The 13,886-nt window shown below is 51.1% G+C and overlaps 1 protein-coding gene across 1 annotated transcript in view; it reads right to left on the bottom strand.

Moving 5' to 3' along the window:
- Positions 1-13,633, bottom strand: part of LY86 (lymphocyte antigen 86) — a 40,015-nt gene extending 26,382 nt beyond the window's left edge. Inside the window, exon 1 of the mRNA XM_043449565.1 lies at positions 13,441-13,633. Coding sequence (XP_043305500.1) covers positions 13,441-13,627 — 187 coding nt within the window. The 5' untranslated portion in view covers positions 13,628-13,633. The remainder of the gene's footprint in view (positions 1-13,440) is intronic.
- Between the last annotated feature and the right edge of the window lie 253 nt (positions 13,634-13,886).

Raw genomic sequence — 13,886 nt, 5'->3', positions numbered from 1 at the left:
CCACCATGTTCATAGCAGCATCACTTACAATAGTCCAGACGTGGAAATGTCTTAAATGTCCACTGGTGGATGAGGGATAAACAAGTGTGATTATATATATATATATATATATATATATATATATACACACACACACACACACACACACATATATATATATAAAATGTTACTCAGCCATTAAAAACTGTGAGATAATAATGTTTGTTGTTTTAAGCTGCTAAATTTTAGGGTGATTTATTATGCAACAATAGGAAACAAATGCATTCCTATTTCAAATTAGATATCTTTATCATCCTTACATTCATTGCATATTTAAATTTATCAATTCTTTTGTCCCAGTCCATCTTGCAATTCAGAACTTATTTCTGGGATCATTTTACTTCTTTCTGAAGTGTCCCTTAGAAAGTTTCATTACTGAGAGTCTTTTAGTGGCAAACTCTAGATTTTGTTTGTCCAAAAAAGTCTTTAATTCCCTTGTCTTGGCATGGTAGTTACCTAAATATATAAGTCAAGGTTGATTGCTCTTTTCTCTTCTGAGTATACTGATGTTGCTATATTAAAATCTGCTATCATTCTAAATAAAATTTCTTGCTATGTGATTTTTCTTGCTCCTTACACCAGTTATCTTTTTCCTTCGTCAACACGTGGTTTTATTCCAGTGGGTCTAGTTGTGGTATTCCCACATGGAAGTTGTGTGCAGTGAATTTGGTGGTTGAGGTCTTTCATTCATTCTAGAAAATTCCAGTATTTTTTTTTCAGAAATTGCCTTTTTCCTATTTTTCTATTTTGTTTTGTAGCTGAAGCCTGTATCTCTTTATTTCTCTGTGATACAGTTTGAATAACACATCCAGCCCTTTTATCCAGTTCGTTAGTTCTAAGTTAGTGACACACGGATCCTTGTTGCGACAGGCAGGATTCTCTTTCTTTTTCAGTTGCGGCAGGCAGCTCACAGTTGTGGCATTCAGGATTTAGTTCCCTGACCAGGGACTGAACCTGCACTGGGAGCACAGAATCTTAGCCACTGGTCACCAGGGAACTCCCCCTCTCTAAGCTATTTTAAAATCTGTGTTCTAACCTAGCCATGAGACTTTTTATTTCAACAACTAAATATTTTAAGGGCTTCAAACAGAAGAATCAAACAGATTCTTTTTCAAATCTTTCAGATTTTTTTTTGGACATTCTATTTTTTCCTTTCTCGTGTTTCAGATTCTCTCTTTCACTTCTTTAAACAAATTACATGTTCTCTATTTTATATTCTGTATCTTACATTTTCCAAATCTAATATACTTAGAGGTAGAATTCTGCATTTTGTTTTTCTGCTGACTTTCCCTTATGGTGGTTTATTTCCTTGTGGCTTTAAATTTTGGGTTGTAAGCTGAATCTTCAGAAATCGTGTGAAAGCTGAATTGAGAGTATGTGTTCCTCTGGGGAAAACTGACATTTTCTTCTGCCAACATGTCTCAGGTATTCCCAGGTAAGGCCCACTTGAATGTAATTTCTAGGCTTGGGAGTTCCTGGATCATGAAGGGACTATACACTTGAGCCTCAAAACTGTGTTGATATCAGGTCTGGAGCTCCTGGTTCTCAGGGAAGAGTTATTTCCTCCAGAGGCCACGCAGAGTCAGATGAGTTTCTTTGTTTCTCATCCACTGTTTGTTGGGGCTATCGCTCTTGGCAGGTCCTGGCTTCACGATGGGCTCAATTCCCATTTGGCACAGCATGGGCCATGGTTGCCAGACGCCTGCACAGCTGCTGAAGCCCCGCTCCGGCTCGTGGAGGCTGACGCAGGGCCTGAGCGCAGACACAACCTCAGAGCCCTCTTTCTACTCTGCTTTTGTGTTTTCTTTCCGTTTTGGCTCCCAGAGAGCTCCCGTTCTTTCAGGCAAGCTCAGCTATGTGTATAAAAAGATTTGTGTCATTTTACCCACAGATTTTATAGCAAGACAGTTTTCCATCATGTGGAGACCGCAGCGTGCCCATTCCAAGATGCGCTGGTCACTTTTTATGGGCTGTCTTGGTCTCTTTCACCTGTGTCCTGTTTATGGAGGCTTCTGTGGATAGGAGAGACTTCAGTGCACAAGGACACTGCGGCAGGGCGTTTATTCTCTCCAAAGTCCTCCTGACAATTCCTACGGCTCTGCCTGAGGGCCTTCTCTGGCTGTGGGGGTGAGCTTGTTCTGTACACAGTCAAGCCGGATGAGCTGGGGAAACAACGTACCCAGGAACCACCATGGCACACAGAAGTCGCCAGACCAGCACTCCAGTTTCTCCTCCCTGCGGATCTGACCACCCCAAGGCAGGTCTCCCGGGTCTCCCAGGAGCCCAGAAGGACTGGGCTTCAGCTGCCCACAGGGGTGACCCAGATCGGCCTCCTTGTCTTCCCTGACTCACTTCTTCACTCTCTTCCGGTTCTTCCCAGAATCGTTTCTTGAATACATTTGCACTTGATTCCTTGTGTCACTGGTCATTTCTTAGGAAACCCTATAACTTAAACCTACTCCTCTAAGTTGTAACGACTATTGATGCTACACATGGTGCTAAATGTTGTGGACTCAAAGATAAAAGCAAAGAAATGGTTTTATCTTCAGAGTCGTTCATATTCAGACCTCCTGCTTTCTTGCCGGTTTTTTTTTTTAAATAGAAATATACATTTTAGTGACGACTGTAGGTAGCAAGAAACAGTTCAACAGATTTGGGTCAAAATCTAGCTAGCAAGGTCGGGTGTCGGGATGCTGACAGAAATAGCATGACCTGACATGCTTGAACACTTGATTCTTGGGCTAGCAAGAACACTCCAAATTGAGGAAGTCAATTCCTTACCTTGGGGGCTTTTCACTCGTGGTAAAGGATCTGCCTGCCAATGCAGGAGATGCAAGAAACACGGGTTTAATCCCTGGGTTGGGAAGATCCCCTAGAGGAGGAAATGACAACCCACTTCCATATTCTTGCCTGGGAAATCCCACAGACAGATGAGCCTGGCGGGCTTCAGTCCACAGGCTCACTAAAGAGTCGGACATGCCTGAGCACACACACATATAGCTAACTTACATATTTATAATACTTGGGGATTCAGGTGGAGGTCTTACTTTGATACAGAGCATAGTGATGGTAAAACTGAACAGTAAGATTTTTTTTTTCCCCCAGATATTCTACATCCAGGAAGGGAAGCCCTTCAGGACTAGGTGTCAAAAAAGAAAAAATAAAAAGGCGTGACCAGACCAACATCTCCTCTCTCCACAGCAGAGGCTGTAAGTTGCTACGGCCTGATTTACTCCTAGCTTTCAGAAGTGTTTCGTTGCCCTTCACAGCGTTAAAGAACTCTTAGGTTGGTTGCCATGTTCACAAATCAGGAGGCTGAGCTTCTAGATTAGGAGCTTTTCTTTCAAAAAAGTAGAAGGTTGGATGTCTTAGGTCTCCAATCAAATAGAGCGGAACAGCAGTTTCCTCCTTGAGATGAGATGAGCTCTAGTCCTTGTAACTTTTACTGTATGTTACAACTGACCCCCTTCCTTCACAACTTGCCTTTTCCATGAAGGCATCTGAGCATCTGACTTGGGCTCTGGAGTGGGTGAGAGGTAGGGAGATGACGGGTCTGGAAGGCAGGGAACAGGGGTCTCCGCTCTCTGGCTTCTCCTGTCAGTGCCTTCCTGAAGGTCCGCTCCCCCAGGAAGGCGGTGTCCCTGAGACCCTGGGAGCCGGCAGCCTTTGCATAGGCGCCTCCTGCTCCTCATTTTGGTGACTGGCTCTAAAACCTCAGACACGACTGGACACAATACTTGCTGTTCAACCGCTGCTTCAAATAAACCAAGAGCCATTGGCAATGCTCTGTTCTCCTTGGGGACTTTTTTCTGAAATGTGCATGTTCACTGACAGAAGTTCATTTAGTTAAAACCGAAGCTAAGTGTGAGGCAGAAAAGCTGTGCACCCCGGAAGAGGATCTTCCCGCCCACTCCCCATCCGGCTTGGATTTCAGCAGCGCCGTGCTGGTCAGGCTGGAATTTGGATGCCAGAGAACCAGGGCTCCAGTGCTGTGCTTCCAGAATAGCACCATCCAGGATCTAGACCCGAGCCTGCAGATCCCCGGGGAGGCTGGGGGACTTGGGCGTTTTCCTTGATGGCAGAAGCTGGCTGCTCTCAGCAAGCTTTCCTACACATGGAGAAGGGACCGGAGGAAGCCGGCTGCCGGCATCCAGCGGTGGGGCTTCAGGGGTCCGAGTCACCTGTCCTGCTTCCATCAGGTGTCCTCCATGATGGTCATGTTTCCTAAGCGCTGCTAGAACCCTCCACGGCCTCATCCACAGAAGGCAGCTTTCCTCCGAAACAACGTTGCCCTCACTGTTGTGTGAAACCCTGTCACTTCTATGTACAGTTGGCGGTGACAGAAGCTTTATGGAGCTAAATGGTCCTCTCAGTACTGTAAATGAGCCCCCTTAGGTCTTGCAGACACAGAGGCTCTTGTTTTGCCCAGGCCTGGCAGGAAGGGATGTGGGCACATCGCTTTCAGAGGAGGCCCGCCTAGAATGAGGATCCTTTGCACGTTGGGGGTGTGAGGAGGAAGGAGAGGGTCTGGTCGCAGTGTAGGTGGCACCCTTGATCTGAGATCGGGGGGGTTCACACCGTGGGGTCCACACAGGAGGCAGGGCTGCCCCGGGGGTCCAGGGACGGCGCTGCGGCCACGCAGCTCTGTGGCTTGTGGTCGGGACACGCTGCTTCCCTGGCTCCGAGTTTCCTCTTCTGGACGAGGAGGCGTTTGGAATGAAGCCCCGGGGTTCTGTCTGGCCAGAACAGTTCCCAGTTCTGAAGAGGTCCGCTGTCTGCCCCGTGCCTGCGGGAGGTGCGGGGGTGGGGGTGAAAGGATGCTGACCCCTCCCCACATGCCTGCAGAGCACCAGGCTTGTGGAGAAATAGGTCGTCATGGGACAGACCCTGGCTGCTGGGCTCCTCTCAAGGCCGAGTAACATGCAGGACCACAATAGACGGCCACAAGGCCCCCGTCAGGGACGGATGCCTCAGTCCCACAGAGCGTGAGGCCGACCCCGGCAGCTGCTCCAGGAACTCCGCCCAGGCTACAGAGTGCCTCCTTCCACTCTGCCTCCAGCTGCACAGCCTCTGCAGACCGCGGGCGGGGAGACCAAGTCCTCTAGCTGGCCTTGGAGCTGGAAGCAGAGTGCGGGCCAATGCGGGGGTGGGGGGCTGTAATGCCCTCTCTGGCCGGGAGGGGGCGGGTGGGAGGGGGCCACCAGGGACTTGCTCCCTTTTGCGGACTGGGGTGACACCAGGCAGTTTCTGGGACCAGGAAGAAAGGCAGTGCCCACCGTGTGGGGCTCCTGAAGATGTCCTCTCTGGGGATTCTGTCTTTCAGAGTCACTTCGCCGGCCTGTCTGGGTGAGGCAGCCTGAGCAAGATGAGAAGGAAGTTGCGTCACATCACAAACACTGGATGAGTATGAAGCCTTGTTCTTAGTTCTTTGGGGATCCAGAATGTTTCCACCAGTTTGGATAGGCTAGAGAGAACCAGAGATTTGTTTCTATCTTTGTAAGGAGGTAGGAGTGAAGACAAAGCATCATGAATAAACCAGGAAAAAAATATATATGTGTGTATATATATATAATATGTGTATAAATATATATATGAACACAAGGGCTTGGAAAAAATTAGAACAGAAGGATTGATCAGCTCAAATGGTCTTATATAAAAACTGGATTGAAAGCTGGACGAAAGTCAAACCAGAACCAGCAAACACACAGAATATACAAGTGAAAAGATAACCCAGTGCTGTTCTAAGAGAATAAGTTTGCTAAATATGGTAAAGGTGAGCCTCAGCTGTGCAGGAGATAATGGCTTCTAAATGGCTTCTAAATGATCCCCTCATTGTATCTCTGACATTAGAGTGGTGGGTGTATGTTTCTAGCAATGCTGACAGGCCAGGTTAATGCATAATGATGCTAGGATGGCTTCACAATGACCCAGAGAAACATGCATCAATGGCTGAAAAAGCAGGACACAGGGAACCCTGAGACAGGAAGGGGCTGAAAAGGTCTTCAGGATGTAATAGGTCAAGTTCAAGTTCAGAGACGTCAACTTGCTGGCTAGCCACCAGGCCCAGGATCAACTGATTGGTAATTCAAAACCTATGTCCTGGCTGGTCTGAATGATAGGCTTTATGTTTGGTCTAGAACATACCCTAGGAAAATATTGACCTAGGTATTGCTGTAATCGGGCTTCCCTCGTGGCTCAGATGGTAAAGAATCTACCTGCAATGAGGGAGACCTGGGTTCGATCCCTGGGTCGGGTCCCTGGAGAAGGGATTGGTTACCCACTCCAATATTCATGCCTGGGGAATTCCATGGATGGGGAGCCTGGCGGGCTTACAGTCCATGGGGTCACAAAGAGTTGGACATAACTGAGTGACTAACACTTTCATACTTTCATTGCTCTAACTCCAAAAAAAGTAAGAATACAAGGAAGAATAAATATCAGTGTAGAGACGATTAAGTAAAATCCACAGTAGAGATGGTTGGGTGGCATCATGGACTCAAGAGACATGAGTCTGAGGAAGCTCCGGGAGATGGTGAAGGACAGGAAGCCCGGTGTGCTGCAGTCCGTGGGGCTGCAAAGAGTCGGACACGACTGAGCGACTAAAAAACAACCATATCTTGACACCAGTTTAAGAAAAGGGTCCTAGGAAGTGAACAGTCACTGTGATACCCTGTGCTTGCTTTGTCGGATTTTAAAGATTTTAAAGCATTTAAGGAAATCGGTTATATTTGTTTACCTGCTTAAGACAATTCTACTAGTAAGTTTGTGACCCATGGATGTATGCCTGTGATAAAACCAATTTTTTAAATTTATGAAGTTTTGATTTATTAATTATGCAAGTAGAGTTTAATTGTTTAAAGGGATATTTTTCATAGAACTTGATGGCAGTTTAGTCACTACAACTGTGTCGGACTCTTGTGACCTCAAGCACTGTGGCCTGCCAGGCTCCTCCATCCATGGAATTCTCCAAGCAAGAATACTGGAGTGTGTTGCCATTTCCTTCTTCAGGGGATCTTCCTGATTCAGGGATTGAACCCTCATCTTCTTCATTACAGGAGTCTTTATTGACTGAGCCACCAGGGAAACCCCTTAATAGAATATGAAGCACAAAATTGAACGCTAAACACACAGAAACGCCCCCAAATATGAAAGACCCCAGCTACAGGAAAGGATGCTAAGGGTGAACAGTTGAAGGGAGCCCTGATCGTTCTCTGGGTTTCTACTGGGGGCTGATGCAGCTCCCACCCGGCCAGAGGAGAGACGCCAGGCCTCACTCAAGGGAACCTCACTGTGGCTCCCGGCAGCCGGGTGAACCCCTCACTGGGAGCTTGAAAGCTTGGAAGCAGTGCCTTCTGGGCCCCGGATCTTTTTCTTCCTCCTCCAGGCCATTGGCTGGTTACCCCTCCCTTCTGTCCTGGAGGCAGAGAGGCTCTGTGGGGGATGCTGGTGCAGAATCTCAAGAAGGCACGGAGGCACCGCTTGGCCTTGTTGGGTTCCCCGCAAGGAGGCAGGTCCCTCACAAGGAGGCGGGTCCCACACAATGCCGGCTTGCCCTCTGCCTGCTGCTCGGGGATGCCCCCCGGGTTGCACCCAGATCCCAGGCAGACGGGTGAGTACCATAGCACTTGGTCCCTGGAGGACTGGAGAGTGCTCCCTGGAGGACCACAGAGGGCTCCCGAGATGCTCACTCGGCTACTCTACATCCTAGAGGGAAGTCCTGGAGCATCACAAGGCTTCCCAGAGAAGGAGCCAACACCCAGCCAGATGGCACACAGTTCCTGGGCAGGTGGCCCTTTTCCTTCAGTTAACCTCCTCTCCCGAACCGTTGTTTGGGGTTGAGGTTTGGAGGGGAGAACCCGCCCCCCACCTGTATACAAGTCTCTTACTTTTTCTGACCCCCCCATCTGCCTGCTTGATGTCAAGGCATGTTAACGGACAATACTAGGATCTACACTCACGGCTGTTGCCAGAAAACACAACTTAGATCTCTGCTCTCCAGCTCTTACCAAAAACCCCATTACAGCAGTAACAGCAGCATTGGCCACAACAGCATTTATGGGCAGGAGGAGTCCTGGACCACGCGCCACCCACTCCCATGGGCACCCAGCTTCTCCATGAGCAGCCCAGGCCTGCAGGTACCACACTCAGAGATGCTCCCACTGCGGCCCTTTGCAAAGTCGCTCCCCGTGGTTTGATTTTGTAAATGGTCTAACGTTAGTTGCTCAGTTGTGTCCGACTCTTTGCGACCCCATGGACTGTAGCCCGCCAGGCTCCTCTGTCCATGGGATTTCCCAGGCAAGAATACTGGAGTGGGTTGCCATCCCATTCTCCTGGGGCTCTTCCTGACCCAGGGATCGAACCTGGGTCTCGCATATTGCAGGCAGATTCTTTACTGTCTGAGCCATCGGGGAAGTCCCAACTTCTGGGAAGCTTCCCCTTGGACCCAGCGAAACTGACTTTGGACTCTTGGCCTCCAAAACTCTCAGGATTTAAGAATCCTTTAAAGCCGCTCAGTGCAAAGTGGTACCTTGTTATCGCCACTGCAGGAAACTCACACACACTATTGACTATCACAGAGAGGAAGCAGGATTGCCCAGGGGCTGGAGTGAGGTTTGCGGGCTCCCGACCCCAAGCTCACCCCAAGGCTTCACGCGGCCTCCCCTGTTGTAAGTTTCCAGACCTCCCTGCCCCCACATGCTGGTTTCACTATTCCCCTCCCTGCTCTGTATCCCCCAGTCTCTAGTTCATCTTCCCATCACCTGCACTCTTTGATCCACCTCCGGTCTTTGTGTGACAGAAGCAGCAAATAACCGCACTGGTGGGCGTTTGGGCAGGTATGCCAGTGGAGGGGGGGGGGGGGATGCGGGGCGGGGCGCGGGCTGGGCTTCCTCTAGCCTTGGAAACGGTCTTAGGATTTAACAGAAGAAAGGCCCCCCCGACTGCTTTCATTCCCCCTTTTGCTTTCATAAAGACTGTCACCCTCTTCTCTGCAGCAGCACCACCATTTGGACAGAGCAGGACTTCTGCTTTTTCAGACACTTCTGCTCACTTCCTGGTCTAAGCCCAGCACCCACTAACTGCTTGTGAAGTTCCTTCTTTCACCTTGAGGATTTTTATATTGTTCAGAACAGTTTCTAGCCTACAATCTCCCCTTCCCACTGAGATCATAAAACGAACAGAGAAGGGGGAAAGGAAGCGCTAAACCCGCAAGACAGCGAATCCTTGATTGCTGATTCTTCCACATCTGGACAAATGCGATGTGAACACACCTGTACTGGGATCCTAGGAGCCCCTGTGCCCAAGGACATCTGAAGCACAGGCCTGGACGCAGCATCACAGCACACGGTCTTTATGTGCCTCACTGGTGTGACGCCTTGAGAGGCTGTCCTGCAGTGAATGCAGTAGCCGAGGGGGGCATCTCCATCGGGGAGGGGGTGCAGCCATTCGGTCCCCCGCAGCTTGATGGCTGGCAAGACAGGAGGGAGACCCATCTCTGGAGGAGCTGTCAGGACACCACTTTCCTGTCTGCTGACCCCGGCGTACACCAAAGTCTCCCTCTGACATTAAGGCTGTTGAAATGAGGCTAATTTAGGCTCCCAGCAATTCCTTCCTGGATTATTGATTTTTTTTTTTTCCTTTTGCCACACCATGCATCATAGAGGATCTTAGTTCCCAGACCAGGGATGGAACCTATACCCTCTGCGTGGAGTCCTGTACCAACATCTCTGGAACTGACCGAACCCATAGCAGCTGCTGCCACGAGCCTCCGGCCAGTGGCCAGTTCCCTGACTCCATATTAGGTAACATTTCTACCCTGTTAGCATCCACCCTACAGCATCCTAACCCATCACCTAACGCCACCCTTCCAGTAGGAATTTTTTCTGTCTCGAGGCTATAAACATTGGCTACTAGCCCTTGAAAGGGTTGGCTCTCCCTGGAGCCAGCCCGCTGTTCTAACAGTGTCTCCCACTCTAATAAATTTTATTCTCCTTTCACCCTGCCTGGAGATTCTTTTCCAACCCCCGCACAGGCCATGGCATGTTGGTGATCATGCCACATATCTGTATCTGTCCTAGAAAGAGGCTTGTTACACGGTGTAGGTTTATGTGACGACGGAACCTGAGACGTTCAGAGTCTGCCGTCTGCGAGCCGGAGCCCCAGGAGGGCCGGTGGTGTGGCCTGAAGGCCTGAGACCCAGGGTGGGGGGGACGGCAGGTGGGAGACGGGCACCCCAGCCTCACTGTCGGGCAGAGAGTGAGTACTCCCTGCCCCCGCCTTTGTGCGGGCGTCAGGCCTCACTGGTCGGGAGCTGCCCGCCCGCACCGAGAGGACCATCTGCTTTACTCAGCCCACTGGTCCAGTGCGCATCTCCTCTGGAAACATCTCAGAGACACCCAGGACACGAAGTTTACCCAGCCATCTGGGCATCCGTGCCCTGGCCACACTGACACATAGAATCACTCATCACCCCTGGGCTCTGCCCACCCTGCCTACTGCATCGCTCACCCTCCCCCGCGTCCCAGCCCTTCCTCAGCCCCCGAGTCTATGCCTCCTCCCCAGCCTTCGCTCACGTGGTCCTCGGCCTAAACATTCCTTCCCGCTCCCATCCCTGCGCCATTTGCCTTCTGACAACATTCTAGACGCCAGGTGATTCAGAGTGGGCCTGGGATGAATGCATTTTAACTCCACAAATATTTACTTACTGCCCGTTCTGTGCCCTGGAGGCATCACTCTGCTACCTGGTGGCCTCAGAAAAGTTGCCTGACGTCACTCACCCTCTTTGTTGTTTCACTGCTCATGTCTGACACAAGGGCATGGCACCCCACTCCAGTATTCTAGGCTTCCCTGGTGGCTCAGACGGTAAAGAATCTGCCTGCAATGCGGGAGACCTGGGTTCGATCCCTGGGTTGGAGGATCCCCTGGAGGAGGGCATGGCAACCCACTCCAGGATTCTTGCCTGGAGAATCCCATGGACAGAGGAGCCTGGCGGGCTACAGTCATGGGGTGGCAAAGAGTCGGACATGATTGAAGTGACTTAGCATGCACTCTCAGTTTACACATCTGTAAGTAAAAATAATGCTTAGAAAGTACTTAGTGTGACGCCTGACACATATACCCTTCGTGAACACGAGATGCTGTAATCACTATTCTCATCATCCTACATGGTTGAACTCAAGCTTGAGGACAGGTTCCCTGGTGGCTTAGACTCAGCCTCACCCTCTGCAGCCATCACCACATCCCTGGTGCAGGACACCATCTCTAGTCCAGCCCTTCCCACTGGGCGTTTACCCTGACGCTTGGCTCCTCTTCCCGCCGCTCTTGGACCAGAGCTGCGTCTCCTCCGTTCCTTCCACTGTGTGCTTAGAGCAAGGCTATGGCCGTCACTCACTGACTCCACGGAGCAGCTGCCCCTTCAGAGGGAGGAGTTCTCCCCGGGTGGCAGCGACACGATCCGTTTCCCTGGAGCGTCTGCTCCTTGCAGTGGCAGGGGAGGTGGTTGCCAGGCTTGGACGCAGGCTGCAGGCTGGTCTGAGGGGTGGACCAGCCATGGCAACCATTTATGGGAGGGTGAACTGGAAAAACAAATCCTGAGCAGGGCATTCATCTCAAGTTTTGCTTCTCCTCTTGCCCTGAAAATGAACAAAGGCCAGCAGAACGCATCCCATCCCCAAGGGAAGAGCAAGAGGAAGGCGATGAACACATCCAACACCCAGCCCTTCCTTCTCATCTCCATTAAACAAAATTGGTGTGTATTTCAATCTTCAACGTTTCCTCTTTTCAAAAGAGTCAAGTCTGGACATCTGTGAGGCAGCTCCTTGGGCGGCAGTCGGAGGGCCCAGCTTCTGCTTGGTGTAACACTGACGCCCCCCTCAGCTTACTGTGGGGCTGACGTGGATACTCAAAGGGCATCTGCTCTCCACCACCTACAGTCTGAGCAGCATTTTCCCCCTTTCTACCGCCAAGATGTCATGTTTCACAAGGTCATGGCTTTGTGAGCCAGTCCCTCTCATCTTCATTCAACATGCAACCCTGAGACTGGGCTCATTTCTCCCCACTCAGGCCCCCTTTATGAGCCGAATGTGTGTATATGTGCCCAGACGCTCAGTCCTATCCGGTTCCTTGCAACCCTATGTACTGTAGCCTGCCAGGCTCCTCTGTCCATGGGATTTCCCAGGCAAGACTCCTGGAGTGGGTTACCACTTCCTCCTCCAGGGGATCTTCCTGAATGGGTGGGCCCTGATCCGATACGACTGATGTCCTCATGAGAAGGGACGCAGACACACGAGGAACATGCGGGCACAGAACAAAGAGCAGGTGAAGACAGGAGGAGGAGGAGGCCACCGGCAAGCCCGGGAGAAACGAGGCCTGCTGGCACCTTGGTCTTGCAAGACTTGCAGCCTCTACTGTGGAAGCCCCTCAGTCCGTGGGGTCCACGGCATTTTGATGGCCCCTGCGAACAACCATACCCTCCAAAGACTCGGTTCAGACCCTGACCACGGCGGCTCCCTGCAATCTGTTCGCTAGGCTGCAGTGTTGGTTGGTGTCTACACTTGCCCGGTGGGGAAGCAGCCGTGGCTCATTCCCTCTTATCATGTCCAGAGCTAGAGAGAACCGTGGCATCAGCAGCTGCTGGTGAGTGTTTGTTGAATGAATAAATGATGCAGCTGCTGTGAGAGGCACGCTGGCAGTGTCATCAGAAGGACAGGAATCTTCTCCTTTGTCGTAAATGATCTTTTCACTCAACTTGCAAACGATGTAACCTGGAGCGGTGCCCCAGGTGAGCAATCGGGGGAGGTCATGGAAGCTTCACCATGATGGCATCACCGACTCGATGGACGTGAGTTTGAGCAAGTTCTGGGAGTTGGTGGTGGACAGGGAAACCTGGCATGCTGCAGTCCATGGGGTCACAGAGTTGGACACGACTGAGCGACTGAACTGAAGTGATGGCACCTTCTCTTCCTGACCCTGAACTGGTGAGGTTTCACGACTTGGTAGACTCACAGGTCGGTCTGCTGTTTTGGGGGCTCTGAGGTTAGTGACGTTATGCATGGTAGCCCCCTAGGACCCTCTGTCCATGGAATTCTCCAGGCAAGAATACTGGAGTGGGTAGCCATCTCTTTTCCCTGACCCAGGGATCGAACCCAGGTCTTCCGCATTGCAGGCAGGTCTTCCTTTCCCTTCTGATCTAGAGAATCACTGTGCTTTTCCGGCCCTCTGGCCATGCTCTTCAGCTCTCTCCTGCCCAGACCGCGTCTCCTGCCCGGGGCTCCCCGCTTGGCACCTACCCATTCAGCCGCTATGTCCCTGCCCTCCCCCCACCCCCATAAAGCGCTCAAGCATCTCACACATGTGGGCCTTGCCTTTCGCGTAAACAGAACCCGAGGTTCAGAAAGCACTCACCGCAGCTCTGGTAGAGCACTTGCAGATTCCCGTTCCTGCAGGCTGTGTGCGTGGGCCAGGCCTCCCCGCCAGCTCTCTGGGGGGACAGCAGAGTCCAGATGAGGAGGGCGGCTGCGAACCCTTTCATGGCGCAGAGACCCTGTGTGTGACCAGCACGATAACAGGGCCCAATAACAGCGCCGTCCATGTGCTTCCTCCCCCCTCATCAAGGGGTGACATGATCAGTTTCACTTCTCCTATTTTATGCTCCTGGGGAACCACTGTGAGAAGCAACAGACAGTTGGTGGTGATTTAGTCTCTAAGTTGTGTCCAACTCATTGCGACCCCAGGGACTGTATGGCCCATCAGGCTCCTCTGTCTGTGGGATTCTCCAGGCAAGAATCCTGGAGCGGGTTGTCATTTCCTTCTTCAGGGGATACCCCCCACCCCAGGATCGAACCTTGGTC

This window comes from Cervus canadensis, chromosome 28 (assembly GCF_019320065.1).
Source record: "Cervus canadensis isolate Bull #8, Minnesota chromosome 28, ASM1932006v1, whole genome shotgun sequence".
Taxonomy (NCBI): domain Eukaryota; kingdom Metazoa; phylum Chordata; class Mammalia; order Artiodactyla; family Cervidae; genus Cervus; species Cervus canadensis.
Note: the sequence above shows the minus strand (reverse complement) of the source record. Positions and strands in the feature narration are given on the sequence as shown.